The sequence below is a fragment of the Balaenoptera borealis genome, assembly GCF_965194805.1.
Source record: "Balaenoptera borealis genome assembly, chromosome: 7".
In the NCBI taxonomy this organism is placed as follows: Eukaryota; Metazoa; Chordata; class Mammalia; order Artiodactyla; family Balaenopteridae; genus Balaenoptera; species Balaenoptera borealis.
Genome location: NC_138864.1, coordinates 85,270,692 through 85,289,615, shown reverse-complemented (window position 1 = coordinate 85,289,615; position 18,924 = coordinate 85,270,692). Strand labels below are relative to the sequence as shown.

Here is an 18,924-nt window from a genome sequence, read left to right as displayed (position 1 = left end):
AATATTATTTTTCTTTTTTTTCTTTTCCCAACCATTTAAAGTTGTAAAAACCATTCTTGGCTTGTATACCCTTTATTTATTTATTTATTTTTTAAAAATTATTTATGTATTTATTTTTGGCTGTGTTGGGTCTTCATTGTTGCGCGCGGGCTTTCTCTAGTTGCGGCGAGCGGGGGCTACTCTTCATTCTCTTCATTGTGGTGTACGGCCTTCTCATTGCAGTGGCTTCTCTTGTTGCAGAGCACGGGCTCTAGGCGCATGGGCTTCATCAGTTGTGGCATGCAGGCTCAGTAGTTGTGGCTCGCGGGCTCTAGAGCGCAGGCTCAGTAGTTGTGGCGCCTGAGCTTAGTTGCTCCACGGCATGTGGGATCTTCCCGGACCAGGGCTCGAACCTGTGTCCCCTGCATTTACAGGTGGATTCTTAACCAGTGTGCCACCAGGGAAGTCCCTGCATACCCTTTAAAGGCAAGTGGTGGGCCACATTTGGCCCACTGGTTTGCCAACATCATGTGCTATATGCCTTCAGGAGCTCCCAGCCTAGTGGGAGACATCTACATGGGTAATTACAGTGTGTTGTGGAAAAGGTTGTAGTGGAGGTCAGCACGGGATGCTCTGAGAGCCCAGAGGAGGCGCTGGGAGGGAGTTGGATGGGTGAGGAGGGGAGCTAACAGCGAAGGCACTCTGGATTCTCTGCTTTGTCTTCAAGACCTGGTTGGATGTTGCCTGGAGGATATGCCTGCCTGAACTCAGTGTTTCCTCTTCTGACTGGGCATTAGTGTTCACCTAGAGTCTCTTTTCTGGTGCTACTATTTTCCTTTTGCCTCCTTGACTTGTTTCTGTGGTTTTATATCCTCATTTGCCCCCAGTTTACTTTGGGGGCTTTAACTTTCGAGTACCCTCCTGGCTGCTGCAGCCTCCTAGAGATTGAGCATGTGTTCCCTCCCTCCTGAGTGCCCTCGGCCTGTCTCCCTCAGGGGTGGTATTTCCCCACACCTAGCTCTTGGCTCCCTCAGTTTCTGACACTCACTACAGGAACTTCACACAGTGGTGTGCTGGTGCCAGTGCAGATCAGCTCATGAGACCCAAACGTACACGTCTCATCCCAAATGAGTTCAGTGACGTTTGGTTGGTAGCTTGAAATCTGCTGTGGTGGAAGTATTTACCCCATAGTAATTGGCAAAGAAAACCTGCAAATACAAATCAGCACCACCCCCCGCCCCTTCCCCTCGGCTGTGGCCATTTCTGCCCTGGAGAACGGTTTTACCGGCACAGCACTCTTTATAAGCCCAGGCAAGATTATTTTTTAGGATATTATACAACCCTACTCAGCCTGGGAGAAATTTGGATCTAGGTGTAGTGTCAGTTACTCAACTGTTAAAAATGCCTGGAAGGTACCGCCGTCCTGTACCTTCCTGACACATTCCTACTAGACTCTCCCGGTTTGTGTTGGTCCCTCTTCCTTGGTGTGTTCAATCATATCACACTTTTGTGTCATCTTCTGATTCTATGTGTGTCTTTCATTCAACTGTGATCTCCTGGAATGTGGGCCTGGAGAGGCAGCCGTAGAGTAGTGATTAATTGCCAGGACTATAGAGTCAGGCTGTCTGGGTCCAAATTCTGGTTCCATCGCTTATGATCCGAGTAACCCTGAGCAAGTTGTTAAGTAACTCAGTTTACTTCATCTGTATAATTGGTCCGATTTGCAAGGACTAAATAATTTCACGTACACAAAAGCACGTAGAACAATATCTGCCCTTAGTAAGCATTCAGTGAATTCAGCTATTATTGGTAATCATTTTGTTTTCAATTCCCATCTATTGTCTGGCACATGTTGTATGGTACACACTTAATACATTTAATATGTATATTAAATACTAATTGTATGAGCAAAATTACAAATAGAGGTAGAGAAGGGAGTGATCCTTGCGGGCTGTAGTAAGGAGATTTGAACAACTGATGGGGTTTGAAATAGGGCTTGAAGGGTTGGTTGAGTGTGGATAGCTGGGGAAAGTTAATGGTTAATTCAGTTGGCACTCCAAAAGTTAGGCCATTTGGTAAATATAGAAACTGAATGTGAAAAATAATTAGCATTAAGCTGATTTCATCTCAAGTTAGTAGCAGACCTGCTATCAAAATTTCATTTCTCTCCTCCCCAGTGTCTGCTGAGGTGTTACCAAGTGTTTTGCTTTAGGAATATAATAGATTTTAATTATTGAACGATGCACTTGAAGAGAAAGCAGGAAGTCAGGAATGTTCTGTAACTCTGGAGCATCAATTTTATGCATTCTGGAGAAATTAACATAAGATGGTGACATTTCCACAGCATCCAAAAGTAATTTTACAGTGACTGAGAGATTGTGACCCCTTGACCCTTTCCATTCTCATGTGCATTGTCACTTTGCCTTTTGTGAATTATTTTTCCTTTCGGAACTCACTTGTGCTGTCTTTTGGCAAATCAAAGCCAAGCTAACTAATAATGCATGGCTCTGCCCCGTGATTGTGTTAAAAGAAAGGCTGCTTCCCCACAGAAGGGAGGGGTATTAATTTGCCTTTTTTAGGACCTGCACAGTGATTGAGGTTGACATAATTCTCTTTGAGGTTTTTATTCCTTTGTCATTGAGTAATTGTTTTTCAGCTGCTAGGAGTAGATCAGAGCAAGGGGATGAGGACTGCTGTAGACAAAGAATCAGGACTGTTGTGAAATTTATCCTTTGTCTTCCCCCCACTCCAAAATTCATAGCCTCTGGGGCAAGACAGATCTGGTTTGAATGAGGACTCTGTCACTTTGCAGTGAGTGATCTAGGACCTGTGATGCACCTTTTATTTTGAGCCTCACTTTTGTCTTCTGTAAACAGGGATTATGACACCTACCTGGCTGGAGGTGTGGGTTTCAGTGAGATGGAGCTCTGCGGTGACAGTATGAGGCAGAGCCCCAGTGGCTTAGTAGGTGCTCAAGAAATGCTTCTTTCCTCACGTTTCAAAGTTTTTTTTTCTCCCAGAAAGTGTCCTATGAATGGTAGGATTTTCCTTAAACGTATTTAAATTGACAAAGATATGTGAAAATTAACATCCAGATGAAACATCTATTGTGTGAATGTGTACAGGACTATGGGTGTACATGTTTGTGTGTGTTTGCTCTTGGAGGGCAGGCACGTGCAAGAGTGACAATATTTCTAGAACAATTACTTGCATACTACCTTCAACTCCCCCTTTTTCTTCTCTTCCATCAAGAAAGCAAATCCATTAACAAAGAGGAACAGAAAAAAGTAGCAGACAGGTCTGAAAAGGCATCGGACAAGAAAACCCCATTCCATTCTTACAAAATCTTTGCTATTTGTGACAAGCATGATACTTGAAATTCACAATACACAAGCAGTTGTCATTCTCAAAATATAGTATACACTGTGTAGTCTCAGTGACACCCCAAATTTGTGAATTTTACGGCATGTCACTACAGACAAGAGTCTGTCAGTAATCTGCCAATTAGCAGGTTGAAGATTAACTGTTTGGGAAATTATCATTTTTAAAATGATAAAATTATTAAAATGATAAAATTATTATAGAATTGACTTAAAATCACAAGTTGGCTGGGTTGTGGGCAGGGAAGCTTTGCTCTGTGTCCAAGGCCGTGGCATTCTGGAGGGTCTTTTACCCACCCTGTTCATTAGGATTTTGGGATAATAAAATGTATAATTATTATTATTTTTTTTTAAACACTTTGCTTTTTTAAATTCACTTTATTTATTTATTTATTTTTTAAATTTTATAGCTACTTTATTTATTTATTTATTTATTTTTGGCTGTGTTGGGTCTTCGGTTCGTGCGAGGGCTTTCTCTAGTTGCGGCAAGTGGGGGCCACTCTTCATCGCGGTGCGGGGACCGCTCTTCATCGCGGTGCGCGGGCCTTTCACTATCGCGGCCCCTCCCGTTGCGGGGCACAGGCTCCAGACGCGCAGGCTCAGTAGTTGTGGCTCACGGGCCCAGCTGCTCTGTGGCATGTGGGATCTTCCCAGACCAGGGCTCGAACCCGTGTCTCCTGCATTAGCAGGCAGATTCTCAACCACTGCGCCACCAGGGAAGCCCTATAATTATGTTTTATTTATCTATGCTCAGGAGGCATAAAAACTATAGAAAACAGAGAAAATTCTTTGTCATTGTAAAATACGTGCAATTAAACACCATCTTAAGAAAAATTTCTGTAGGAGTATTTTCACTTTAGAATGGACTTAACTTTCCAGCCTTCGTATTCAGAGGGGTGGCTGCGGGGAGGAAGAGAGTGCGCTAGACCTGTTGAAGACCCGTGTTCAAACCCTGACTTGCCTCTTATGAGCTCCGTGACCTTGAGCATATGACTCAACCTCTCTGAGTTTATTTTTCCACTTGAAAAATGGGAGTCATTATAACTACTCACAAAGTTGCAGCAAGTGATATTCTATACCGAAGTTTGTCCTGTGTTTCTATTCCTGTCTCCTCTGGACCTGTGCTCTCAAGATGCAGGAATATTTGCCTCCTGAAAAATGATTTGTGGGGATCATTCCAAGGGTCTGGAGGAAGCTCCTCTCACTTTTCCAACTGGTCCCTTTCCAGGGTTGGTTTGCCCATTGTCCAGATGGCTCAGTCCCTTCCTGTGCTGGCTGAAGAGATTAGGAGTCAATAGCACCCGAGGGAGTGGATGCCATCACTTGGAGAGTGAGAAGAGAAAAAGGGTCTGGAACAGAACACCAGTGTTTAGGGTGCAGAGGAGGGTCAAAGGCCAGCCAGGAGGGAGCTAGGCATGGGAGTGCAGGAAGACCCAAAGTCGAAAGTGAAGGCAGAAGAACTAGTCAACTGCAGCAGACACCCCAGAGAGGTCAGCGAGGATGGGCTCCTCTGGTTATCTTCAGGTGGCTGACGGGCATGTTTCTTTTCTTTGCGGATAGAGGCAGGAGCCAGGAGGACAACCGTGGAAGAAGAGTGGAACAGCCCGGGGGAAACCAAGGAGAAACTCGAAGATGCAGGAGAGCAAGGTCAGTCCCCCTGTGCGCAACTGACTTGGTTCAGAATCCTCCAAACACTCTTCTTTCCCCAGCTCTTGCAACAGCTTAAGGGAACACAGAAGTGACCAGTACTATCAGTTTCAATGAAATGATGGAAAAATCGGGACTCAGAGTGCTAATGCTTTTTTTCAGCCATGGAGAAGTTAGGTTTGAATCCACCTCTTCTGTACCTTAGTCCTGAGCCCTTCTCACTGAACCGGCCGCGTCTTTCGGGAGTTTCCTAAGCGTGTACCAAAGCAGCAGCGCAGCGCTTCCTGCAGGTCTCTTGGCCATGCAAAAGGCCACTATGTAGGACTCCATGCTGTCTCTCCCCATGGAAAAATAGCCAAGCAAATGTGGTCCATCTTAACATCCTCATGGCTAATCACTTCATGATTTCTTGCCTTTACTCCTGCTTCTGTGCTCACTGCCCTTCGCCCTGATCACATCTGCCAGTTAAGTCGGGGGTGGGGGAGGAGGGGGGTCCCTTCGTCCCGGTGAGAAGAGACCAGGGGCAGCCCGAAATTGTGCTAGGAGTCCTGCCAGCACACAGGCGCCCCCCAGCGGTGCTGGAGGTAAGCACAGCTGTGTGGACGGCACCCTAAGGACCTGGGCAGGGGAGGGAGAGCCTGTGTTTTCCAAATTGAGGTTCCTGGTGCTGAGGTCTGTGGCAGTTTGGGGGATGTTGGACAGAGGAACCCCGTGAGACTTTGCAGGGATTTTTCTCACACTCAGAAGGACATTTGGTTTGGACTCTAAGTATTCCCAAATTAACCTTAGGTGTGGGGTCCTCCAATCTGTTGAATGTTGACAGTCACATTGTCTCCTAGTGCCGTTTCCCTCCTTGTTTATGTGAAAATTAAGGCTTTTAAAGGAACTTTCATCTAAGAGCTCAGGGTTTTTTTAAAAAAAAGTAGTATTTTGTAGTTGATTTACAATGTTGTGTTAAGAGTTCAGGTTTTTAAAACAATTTTATAAAGTGTTGTGAAGCGTTAGAAATAACATGGGCTGTCAGAAGTTCTGGTTCTGGAACTGCGCTAACTAGTTGTTAGGACAACCTGTTTCCCTCTCTGACCCTGCCACTTCACCTATGACTTCCTACCCTTCACAGGTTACTACTGTGCACAAGTGCACTGAAATGCATAAGGTGTGAAAACAAAGTAACAATGACATGATAGCAGCAGCTGATATTTGTTGAGTGGTTACTGTGTGCTAGATACCGCTCTAAGCACCTTTCATGTGTTAAGTCATTTAGTCCTCACAGCAGTCAAATAAGGAAACTGAGGCAAAGCTCAAGGGCATACAGCCAGTAAGAGTAGCACCAGGATTTGACCGTGGCAGGTCAGCTTCAGAACTTGTGCTGTTCATCGTTGATGTTTTACTGCATTAACATGAGTGAGATAGGATGAAAATGAGTCTGGTTAGGGTGAAAATGACACCAATATTGTTATAAAAACAAACAAACAAACAAAAGACAAAAAGACCTTATCATTTTTGCTCACCTCTTTTTATCACTCTTATCTCAAAAAAAAGAGACTAGTGTGGATGTTATCTCCTCCAGGAAATTGTGGGCTGGACTAACGGCCCCATGCTGGGCTCCCCCCACCTCCTGGACATCCCTCTGTCTATTCATCATGTTCAGTTATCATTTGTTCACTTGTGGGTCAGTCCACCTAGACAGTGAGCTGCCTGAAGGCAGGGACAATGAGCCTGGCAGGTAGATTGTGGAGCTTGGACACTGGGCCTCTGGGTACTGTTGGCATTTTCTCCCCTTCCTCTCTCCCGGCCACTCCTTTGAGGCAACTAGATCTCCCTCCCATCTTCCCAGGAGAGTCCCTGTTAAGTGGTTTCCAGGGTCCATCTGGGTATCAGGGAGGCAGGTCTGCAGTCCTCTAAGGGGCTGCTGACTTTAGGTGAATCATCTTCATGACGCTTGGGTTTTCTCACTTCCCCTTGTGTAGCAGGAAGCTGAAGGTGGTCAGTGCGGCTGGGGCCTGGCCAGTATTGTGGATGGGAACCAGGACCACATAAGGTACTTGGAGGATGGGCTGGAGGAGAGGCTTGGGAGGTGGCTAAGGGCTCCTCTCCCAGGGACAGAAACCTCAAGGACAGCTCAAGGGCACAGTTCTGTTTTCCAGGTGGGAGATGCGAAAGGAATAGGGCCTACTCTGTGGGCTCTAACTAGCACCTGTCTCCTCTCTGCTTATTTATTTCTTTGGACTTGATTAAACAAGGGAGAGGTTGAAAAAGTAAGAATGGGTGGAAGGGCCCACAGATGGGAGTGTCTGGAACTTTGCACCTTCTGAGAAGATGAAGACAGGCAGCCTAGCATGGTGGATGGAGGTCTGGGGAGAAGTCAGATTGGTCTCCATTTAGATGTCACATCCACCTTGCTGCACCTGGCCTCAGTTTCTTAATGTGCAACATGGGAATTGTTGTGAGGGCTAAGATTCTTTCTGGAGATGAAAGGGTCTGTCACAGTGGTTGGACCACAGTGAGGACCTCGACAAACAGGAGTTGAAATGAGGACCCACTGAGTCTTCTCTTCTTTCAATTTAATCACTGAGTTAACACCTCATTTTTACCCTTTTTCACTTCTTTTTTTTTTTTTTTTCTTTTTTCACTTTTTTTTTTTTTTTTTTTTTTTTTTATTTATTTTTATGGCTGTGTTGGGTCTTCATTTCTGTGTGAGGGCTTTCTCTAGTTGTGGCAAGCGGGGGCCACTCTTCATCGCGGTGCGCAGGCCTCTCACTATCGCGGCCTCTCTCGTTGCGGAGCACAGGCTCCAGATGCGCAGGCTCAGTAATTGTGGCTCACGGGCCCAGTTGCTCCGTGGCATGTGGGATCTTCCCAGACCAGGGCTCGAACCCATGTCCCCTGCATTGGCAGGCAGATTCTCAACCACTGCGCCACCAGGGAAGCCCCTCACTTCTTTTTTTTATAGGTATTTTTTATAGTGGGTAATGTGAAGACTTCAGATGAAATAGATTGAGAAACTGATTGGAAATTGAATGCAAACTAAGACCACTTGACTGTTACTGAAATGAATAGCCCAGTTTGCTTTTTTTTTTTTTTTAAAGAAATTCACGTTCTTTTATTTATTTATTTATTTATATATGGCTGTGTTGGATCTTCGTTTCTGTGCTAGGGCTTTCTCTAGTTGCGGCAAGTGGGGACCACTCTTCATCGTGGTGCGCAGGCCTCTCACCATCGCGGCCTCTCTTGTTGCGGAGCACAGGCTCCAGACGCGCAGGCTCAGTAATTGTGGCTCACGGGCCCAGTTGCTCCGTGGCATGTGGGATCTTCCCAGACCAGGGCCCGAACCCGTGTCCCACGCACTGGCAGGCAGATTCTCAACCACTGCGCCACCAGGGAAGCCCTACCCTTTTTCACTTCTTATTTCCAGCAAGTGGTCTTGATTTCCAGCATACTTCAACAATTCAATTTTCTTGTGATTTGCTTCAGTTGTCACACATTTTGAGTCAATCCCATAACCGTTTGCTGAATGCAGGCCGTGTGTCAGTGACAGTGCTTTGTGGTTTGGAGGATATCTTCAAAATCACAGGGAGATTAATTAAGCCAAGAGGCAACTCATGTGAAAAGGGGAAACCAAATTGCTTCCATTCTCTCAAATGCCCTTTGTTGGCCTGAGAGGCATTTTGTTAAAAATTCAGTTGCCAAATGTATGTGTAAGAATTTATCACAATTAAAAAAATGCCTTTTGGTAACTTAAATACCTGACAAAAGCATCTCAGCATTAAATCGTTAATACTCCCACCTGCTGCCAACATAACTGCTTTCTTTTGTCATGATAATACAGACTGTCTGATTTTCTGGTAGAGTTTTTGGGCGGCAGCATAATCAACATCTGGAAAAATGTGCTTGTGATTCTGAGATTTCAGTCATCTTGTCAATGTAGACTTTGTGCTTTCCCCACCCAGGTTTTTATAATTTAAGATCGTAATTTAGAATTTCCACTACACAAGTCTACAATCTCTTTTTGCACCAGCTTGCCTTGTATGGTGAACATGCCTAATATTTTTTAAAGTACCAGTAAATAAGGTGTCACTGATAATGTGGTAGCAGGACTTTTCCATTAAGTCCTGGTATGATGGAAGAATGAAATCTCTTCTGAGAAGAGGAGCCCAAGAGTTTTTAGACAATGAATATGAATTCTCCTTTACGCAATTGGTGGTAAAGATGGACCATTTATCCTGATTCATGGAGGCTGGTTAGAGCACATCCTTGACTGAGAAGGCTGACATGTTAATTTCCATATTTCTTCTTAAAGCTACTGTCAGAACCAGAATATTCATTCAACAAGTATTTATTAACTGCCTACTCAGTGCCAAGATTGTTCTAGGTATTTGGAATACATCAGTGAACAAAACAGACATAGCCCTCATGAAGCTTACAGTCTAGGCATGGGTCATTGATCTGGCTCAGGATAATTTACTTTAATATATTTTTTAAATCATAAAATTTTTAAAACAGGACAAATACAGGAAATAATTTAGAGACCCGTGTTTGCATTGACAACTGACTTCTTATTTATTTTATTATTATTTTATTTTTTTGACTGCTCCTTGAGGCTTGCAGGATCTTAGTTCCCCGACCAGGGATTGAACCCGGGCCACAGCAGTGAAAGTGCCAAGTCCTAACCACTGGACTGCCAGGGAATTCCCAACAACTGACTTTTTAAATGTTTTTCTTTTTTTCTAATAATGGGCAGAGTAAAAAATTTGGAGGACACATAAAAGAAGAAACTAAATTCTACCAAGGTTCCTGGGTGGAAGGATAAGCCTGAACTTGTTGCCTCTGGGTAACCAGGTTACCTGTAATTCCAGCACTAAACTATAATCACTATCACCATTTTGGTGTGTTTTCTCCCTGTCTTTCTGAAGTGCATTTTTTACATAGTTGTGACCATATTGTATGCTACTTTGCTCTTTTTCTTAAATATAGTTTTTTACTCTCACTAACTCTGTTTTTCTGTGACATCTTCTCCAAAACCCCAGCATCCTTATCATTATCATCAGCAGCAGAGACCACATCCAGGACACAAAGTGTGGGTGGTGTGTGTGTGTGTGTGTGTGTGTGTGTGTGTAGCTAGCTGTGTATATCTGTGTGGGTGTGTGTTTGCTGGTGATAAGGGACATGTTTGTTATTCTGTTTGAACTGAATCACTAAGCTGGAACAAAGTCCTGGATGAATTTAGCTGCTAGTGAACAACAGATGGGAGAGAAACTCTCTATTACAAGTCATTCCCACAAATAGTTGGATCCACTCTGGTGTCAGAAATCCCCTTTTGAGCTGCCTGTCTGTTCTCTTTGGTTCCAGTGTTCTTGGTGCTCTTGATGATTCTGTTGCAAGGTTGCCACTGAGAGGAGTTACCTTCTCCAGGGATTTCAGAACCACAGTAAGAAAGATTTTCTAACTAAATCTAACACCATAATTCCATTCTTTGTTATTGGAGGGCTTGAAATGAGATGCATGCGTAAAATACTTAGCACAGAGCCTGGCACATGGTGGCTGTTAGATCCCTAAGGCCACTATGTTAGACCCCTAAGAAACCATGCTCCCTTCCCCACGTTCAAGTGCAGGTGCGTGCTGACTCTACCTTTAACAGGTATCCATCTGGGACCTGTTGCTGTGCACGTTGTAACCCTGGCTACTCTGTATTTATTCTAATCCCTATTCCCCAGAGCCTCGTCAGATATCTTGGACGTGGCAGATTTTGCTGGCCTACAGAAGATTCTTCACCGAGTTTCCCTCTGTTTTGCCCCTTGCCTCATAACATACTGACATTTTTGTATTTCTGTATATTTATGTTTTCTATTTACAGAAAGGAAAAAATCATATGTCATAAGATGATGTAATTTTCAACTACTACTAATGAATTATTCTTTTGGCTTGCTTACTAAAGCCAGAGCTATAATGTACTATTAAAATTGTCTATAATCTTAAACCTTCTGTAAGTGATAATACCAACATCAGGCCACATGAAAAAGAGGTGTTCTTTCTGGGGCAAAGCTTTAATTTATATATCATGGCGGTAGGCTTAGGTACTCTTTTCAACTTCAGACCGAAAGGTTACAGCTGTGATTTGGGGGCAGATTTTTCCCTCAGCCCTTGGCAGACAGGTGTACTATGTCTGCACCTGGTGAATTGGAAATTTGGTCAAAACGGTGAAGAGGGTAGGGTTTCAAACGGATCCACATGTTTACCAAACCCTCTTTTCTTTCCTAATTTCATTTCCTGGAGCCCCTCTTGCAGTTTGATGGGGCCATATGACTAATTTCTGGCTAATGGAATGTAGGAAGAAGGGATATGTGTTTTCTTCCAGGCTCTTGGGGGAGGTCTTTGAGGAGATGTGACCGCTGGTTGACCTGTGAGCTGGACCCAGGCAACTGGAGGCTCCCCACCACCTCCCCTGTCCTTGGCCCCTTGCCTTCTGCATTTTCAGAAGCTTCTCTACTATCTGGATGGTATATGTGACTGAACCCAGCTGAGTCCTCTATATAAACTTTTAAGATTTGGCGGGTGTGTGCAGAAACTTACTCATCTCGTGGCTGCCGAAGACAGGCCTGGTAAGAAAGTTCCCTTGTTTATTAAACCTGCCACCCACCAGTCTGGAGTGGTCTGCCTCTTTCTTCAATCTCTCCCTGCCCTCTGCATATAGGGCTTTATAATGAGCAAGAAATAAACCTTTAAGTGGTGTCAGGCCACTGAGACTTTGGATAGTTGTTATAGAAATTAGCTACACAAACTAATACAGGATTTGGCACGTGAATATTAGTTCAGTAAATACTAGTGTGTTTTTCTTTTGGTCCTCAGGAAGCACAGAATGTCAGAATCCTCTCAAGGAAATCTGAACTGAGAAGAGTTGATACGTCTAAGCAAAGTCCTTGAGAGAAAGTCAGCAGTCAAGCAGTAAAGCCAAATACATCGCCAATGGCATATGGTGGGGTTTGCGAGGAAGACAGGGCTTCGGGCCAGGACCAGATAGGAACATCATGATGGAAACAGTTTGGAAATAGACCAGGAGTATTTGGGATGAATGTTGCAAACTGGCAGTGGTTCTGATCCTTGGCTTCTCCCTAGAATCATCTGGTGAGCTTTAAAAAATACCAATGCTTAGCCTCCCATCCCCATTCAGACCAGTGAATCATAATCTGTTTTGGTGAGCCCTGATGTCTATATGATCGACTCATTCCACAGGTGATTTCAGCATGCTGTTGTTGTTGAGAACCGCTGCTGTGAACAGTATTGAAGCGTCTGTGCCTCATCTTTACTGAGCAGTGGGTACTAGTGTGAGGCATACTTGGATGACCCAAAGGTACTGAGTAATATTATGGCATGCTAAATAAAGGTCAGAGATAGTTGCAGCCAGAAGAAATTACGGCTCAAACACACCGGGACATCTATGACTTTTTTGTCCTTGGCATTCAGACCTTCCTTGAGGTGTAGAATATGATCCCTGCAGGTTCTCTGATTCCTGGGTCCTCTCAAGCTGCTTGATGGCCACTAGTATCCATTTCCCATCTTCTCCAAATTCCTTCTTATTACCTTTTTATTAGTCAGAGAAACAGAACCAACAGGATGCACCCATCCATCTATCTATCAACCTGTCTGTCTGTCTGTCTGTCTATCTTTCTATCTCTCCAGAGAGAGGTTGGTTTATTTTAAGGAGTTGGCTCATGTGATTGTAGAGGCTTGGCAAGTCCAAAATTTGCAGGGTAGATTGACAGGCTGGAGACCCAGGGAAGAGTTGCAGTTTGAGTGCAAAGGCTGTCTGTTGGTAGAATTCCTTCTTGCTAGGGGGAGGTCAGGCTTTTTTGTAGTAAGATCTTCAACTGATTGGATGAGGCTCGCCTACATTATGGAGTGTAATCAGCTTTCCTCAGAGTCCACTAATTTAAATGTTAATCTCATCGCCCCCCACCACCCCAGATATTCACAAAGCATCCAGAATGTTTGACCACAGAGCTGGGTACCATGGCCTGGCCCAATTGACATAAAATTAGCCATCACAATCCTCTTGCCCCTCACATGCACTCTCTACCTGTCAAAGTGTGCATGAAAAATGAAACATCCGAATGCCCATTCTCTGGCTTGTTCTCTGCAACTGTAGTTAGAGTCTTCTTTATACAAAGCAAATCAGATGAGCGCAATGTAGCAGATTCTGTCAAGGCCCGGTCGTCTCTGTCCCACGCTCTTACCACTCCCAATTGCTGAACTGGCATTTCTTTGCTTGAAACCTTCATCTGTCCACCAGATCTTGCTCTGCTGCCATTTCAGCAGGCCAGGAATACAGTTCATCTTCTGTTTCCACGGTTCTGCATCTGTGGATTCAGCTAACAGCATATTGAAAATATTTGAATAAAAATTCCAGAAAGTTCCTAAAAAGCAGAACTTGAATTTGCCATGCTCAGTCAACTATTTATATAGCATTTATATCATTTAAGGTATTATAAGTAATCTAGAGATGATTTAAAGTTTATAGGAGGATATGTGTAGGTTATATGCAAATGCTATACCTTTTATGTGACACTTGAGCATCTGAGGATTTTGGCATCCGAGGGGGTTTCTGGAATCAATCCCCTGCAGACAGCAGGGGGTGACTGTGCCAGGGAATTGGTGTCTTCTGGGAGCAGCACTTCACCAGTGACTGAAGGAATGCCCCGGCTCCTTCTCTCTTCTGGTTGACAACTGAGGCAGGTGCCTCACACTGGCTCCTGATGTTGTGTAGAGGATTAAGCTGCAGTTGCCCACAGAACTAGCTTGTCTTTACTGCTGCTTTCCCTACCCTTTCCCACTCCCTTCCTGATAGTCCCCATCTCCTATAAAAGCATTTCGTGCTTTCTACTTTCTATAGGGGAAAGTCCAAACTTCCCATCATGAAAACCAAGGTCCCTCATGATCTGACTCAGACTTACCTCTCCCAGTATCACCTATACTCCCCTGGACCACTCCCAGTTCCCCCCAAGATTCTGTAGGGCCTTATGAGCCAAGGTAAGGAGGTGGTTTTTTTGTTTGTTTGTTTGTTTGAACTAACTTTTAAGTGTTTATTCTGTTAGTTTATTCTAAGAGATTTAACTTTGTCCTGCGAGTTATTCTAGAGTGTTGGGGAGTCTCTGAAGTGTTTTAGGCAGAGAAAGGACAGGACTAAATTTTTGTTTAAAATGGTCATCTTGGCTGCTGGATAGACAAAGGCTTGGAGCAAGAATGTCAGCAGGTTGCAGGGTTAGGAGGCTGTTGGGACAGTTCACATGAGAGACAGTGGAGCATGGACTGGGGAGGGGGAGCATGGAGAGGGGTGGATGGATGCCAGACATTTAGGTGGTAGTTCTGTCAGGACTTAGTGGCTGTTTAGATGAGGAGGCAGAGGGGACAGTCATGACTCATAGGTTCTGATCCGATGGTAGAGTGCACGGGAGGACCATTTACAGAGATGGGGCGATTGGAGGTTAAGAGTGAGGCTTTGATGATATTCTGGAGGCATTATGGCGAGGAACCCCCAAATGCCTGAGGACTACAAGGACAGTATGGGAGCAACACTCGGCCCATGTCCACTCACCAAGCTCTGTGTTCGTCCTTGCCTGGGCTGCTTCCCCCAGGGGAAGGGGACCCTTTTCTAACTCTCACAAAGGTGCCGGGTGGCTCTTCCTAGCAGAGATCCTTGTCCTACTGAGTTTGGCCCGAGGAATGCCTTGGAACCCTTATCAGCCAGAGAAGAAATTCGAAGGAGGGTGATAAAGGTGGGCCTGGCCTGGGAAGGGGAGTATAGAAGCATTATCCCCCTTCTCCAACACCCCAAGGGAACTCTGGAGGTGGATTAGGAAGATGAAGAGTTCAGATTTGGATGAGTCGAGGTTAGGTGCCTATAAGACCTTCTGAAGAGAAAGGAGATACCCTGTTGCTTGGGGAAGTGATCTGAGCTGGAAATAGATACTTGAGGGTCATTAACAGAGCTATCAAAGTGAAGAGGATTGCTCAGCAGAGAGGGAATAGAGTGAGAAGAGGTTCCTGGATAAGAGCTTCTCTGGTTAACAACAGTAAAGGAAGTGGCTAAGAAAGCTAGAGGGAAAACCAGGAGCAGGTTGTGCCCTGGATGCCCAGAGAACAAAAGAAATCCGAAATGATGCAGCTGTGGTCCACAGAGTTAAACGCTGCCGAGAGGCTGAGAAGATGAAGGCCACAACATGTCCACTAAATGCAGTGATGCCTAGGTGACAGAAGTGTCGTGGAACAGGGAGGGGGACGGAGGCTGGTGGGTGGGAGAGTACCTGAGCATTTCCTGAGGGTGCTTTCTGAGCCAGGCCCTGTCCATGCTCCAGACTCCAGCTCTCAGGAAGCCCGTGGGTGTCTGCAGCTCAGTTGAGTGATGGAGGCTTAGAACCTCTGGCTCCATTGCTCACGGGGTGATTGATACTCTGGGGCCTTGGGCCCAGGGTGAGTGAGCTCTGAGCCTGTTCCTCTTGCCTCTGAGTATGCATTATCTCAAGCACTCTATGCAGGAAACAAGCACAAAAGGGACCTAGTGTCCTAGTGATGATGATGATGTTAAAAAATAACATATATTGATGGGAATTCCCTGGCGGTCCAGTGGTTAGGACTCCACGCTTTCACTGCTGAGGGCGTGGGTTCAATCCCTGGTAGGGGAACTAAGATCCTGCAAGCCGCATGGTGTGGCCAAATTAAAAAAAAAAAAAATACACCATATATTGAAAGTTTACTATGGGTCAGGTTCAGGGAACGTCTTTAACTTATCTCGGTATAACTCACATATTCCCTATAAGGTAGTTATCACATCTCCGTTTTACAGAAGAAAAAATCGAGACTCAGAGAGGCTAAGCAACTTGCTCAAGGTCACACAGCTAGCAAACAGAGGAGCTTTTTGTTTTATTTATTAGTTTTTTTAAAACATCTTTATTGGAGTATAATTGCTTTACAATGGTGTGTTAGTTTCTGCTGTATCACAAAGTGAATCAGCTATACGTATACATATATCCCCATATCCCCTCCCTCTTGCATCTCCCTCCCACCCTCCCTAACCCACCCCTCTAGGTGGTCACAAAGCACCAAGCTGATCTCCCTGTATTTATTAGTTTTAAATGTTGTTAACTTGTTTATTATGAGCTGGCTCCAAAGCTCATCACAGGAAGATAGAGGGTGAATGGAGAGAGGGAATGACTGAGAATGACTCTTCTGCCCCAGTCACGTCACCTGCTGGCTGTGCAGCATTGCATGTTACATCTGTGTTCTCTCCTTAATTGATCAGATGTTTTAGCGAGGGCCTACTCTGTGCCAGGCACTGCTGGGGCTGAGATGGAAGACCCATCTCTGCTACCAGCAGCTTATATCCTTGTGGGGTGACCAGCGTGCAAACAAGCAGTGTGAGTGCGGTGTGATGGTTCTAGTATGGAGATGTGGAACGGGGTCCAGGGGAGGCTTAAAGTGGAGTGGCCACCTCCCTCCAGAAGAGGCAGGCAGGAAATGCTTTCTGGAGGACCTGGGACATCAGCGGAGACTTGAAGGAGGAGGACGAGGTGTCTAGGCAAACCAGGTGGGCTGAGGGGGGAAGAATAGTCCAGGCTTGATATTCAGGATTATGAAAAAGAAATTCAAGGCCATCATTTTGGTCTCTCCACCTCCACTGCAGAGTGTCTCCAGTTCTAAAAATCTCCTAACTGCAAAGGCTACCAGAAAATTCTCCCTAAATTCTTAGAGCAAAAAAGAATTAATTTACTCTAATTTGCTCCTGATGTTATGGGGGAAGCATCGCTCAGCTAATATTTTTTGAGACATGGAAGGATTTTTTGAGACACTGAAGGCAGGTATAGAAAAACAGTCATCTCCACGGATGCACTAATGATGTGTAAACTTAGAAAAGAAGTTGAAAAATAGACAGTGGCCATTCCTATCACAAAGAAAAATTGCCTCATTGTGCAAATAGAATTCTGTAATTTTCATCAGGGCTTTCGAGTCATCTTTCTGGGAACTTTCTCTGACCCTCAAGTGTGTAGGCACTTTGCTTTTTATTCTCTCTATTTATTTAGATAGTCGCTGCCATCCCTGGGCCTAATTAATACGAGAAACAAAGAATAGGCTCTAGGGAAGCAATAGGTAGAAGCAAAATGAAACAGAGAAGGGTGTTAGTGACAGCTGAAGGGAGTCACTTCCACAGATACAGATTTTCTGAGACTGCTCTCTTATTTGGACCCCTGGTTCCAGAGACTGTTCTGGGACTTTCTCTTCTTGTAAAGTCCTCAAAGGCAGGGACTGTTTCTTGGTTAGCACAATGCCTAACACATAGTTGGCACTCAGTAATGTTAATTTAATTCCACCCTTTCTTTCTCTGTTTATTTTTTCCTTCTCTCCTTGAAAGGGAGCGTGTTTGATGGATTAGTTAGGACTCATGTTTGCAAGCAGCAGAAACTCCCTTATGCTGGGTCACTCACAAAAAGGGAATGTAGTAAAAGGTACTAGGGCATCTCATAGAATTTGGGAGGAGCTGATTTTTAGATGCAGGCTGGAACTGGGACTGGAATTTCCTGGAACTTTCTCTTCACTTCTTACAATTCCTACTCGCAGCAAAGATACTCATTAGCCTTATCTGGACTGTACTAGTTACAGCCAGAAGAACAGGGTTGCAATTCAGAAACTTCATTGCCTGTGGCCATTTCTGTGATGATGTGAATGCAAGGGGGTCCTCTCCAAAAACTGGAGTAGTTGTCAGAGAGCTGAGGATGTCCATAAGGGGTATAAACAATGCTCTTATTGGGGCAACTTGGGTTTACAATTCTTGGGCCATTGGCTGTTGGGAGAATTCCAAATGGTAGATGGCTTCCTATCTGAGAACGGTTGAAATGCATTAATGAAGTGCTGAGTAGCTGTCTTCTCTTTGGTATCACAAATAAAAAGTTATTTTCTTAGAAAACTGACTTTTTTGATAACATATGCTACACATATATATATGCTCATCTTTTTCTAGAGGTTTAAAACCAATGAACAATAAGTACTTTCCACTGACACTCTTTCTCTTACATAGAAACAGTTATAAGCCCCTTCACAAGGAGTATCAAAGGACATGATATTAGCACCTGAGTCAGAGGAGTATCCTGCCAGATTAAAACTTTTCCTTTATAGTTGTTATAGTTTGAAGGACATTATTTGATCCATGAGCTATGAACTAATTTAGGTACTGAATTCATTTCCTATTCTGCTTTCTTGGGATGAAACCAGGGTCATGCATTATCTTGGGAGAAATTAATTCTAACCTAATTAATCCTGGCTAATAACTGGATCAAACTATTATTATGTATATTGTTTCTTTCCTTCCTTCTTCCATTCATCAAGCATTTGTTGCTGTGCCTTCCTTGTTAGAATTCATTCCAGTAATTAAAAGCAGATCAATGACTTTCCAAACTTATTTTAAAGTAAATATAATAAAACTAGAAGTTATCTAAGCCTGGACAGGTGTAAGATATTTACTATAATCTAGGAATCAGCAAACATTTCCCGTAAAGGGACAGACAGCCTTTTTTGGCTTTGTAGGCCATGAAGTTTTGGGCACAACTGCTCAACTCTGCCTGTTGGTTTCAAAGCAGCCATACACAATATGTAAATAAATGAGCGTAGTTATGTTCCAATAAAACTTTATTTGTGGACACTGAAATTAGAATTTCATGCAGTTTTAATGTGTCACATGTTCTTTTGAATTTTTTTTTCAATCACTTAATCACTTCTTAGCTTGAAGACTGTACAAAAACAGGTGACAGGCTGGATCTGACCTGCAGGTCTGTTTGCTGACCCCTGCTCTAACAGTAAGAGCATAGGATTCACCCATCTGCTTGGGTATCTTGGTTTAGTTTCCTTACTTCACAGGCATTCTTAAAGGAGCATT

The 18,924-nt window shown here is 44.2% G+C and overlaps 1 protein-coding gene across 7 annotated transcripts in view; it reads left to right on the top strand.

Moving 5' to 3' along the window:
* The window catches only part of PDE1C (phosphodiesterase 1C), a 613,608-nt gene that overhangs the window by 69,320 nt on the left and 525,364 nt on the right, over positions 1 to 18,924 (top strand). For all 7 annotated transcript variants that reach the window (XM_082399447.1, XM_082399445.1, XM_082399442.1 and 4 more), the window contains exon 2: positions 4,920 to 5,006. In XM_082399447.1, coding sequence (XP_082255573.1) covers positions 4,920 to 5,006 — 87 coding nt within the window. The remainder of the gene's footprint in view (positions 1 to 4,919; positions 5,007 to 18,924) is intronic.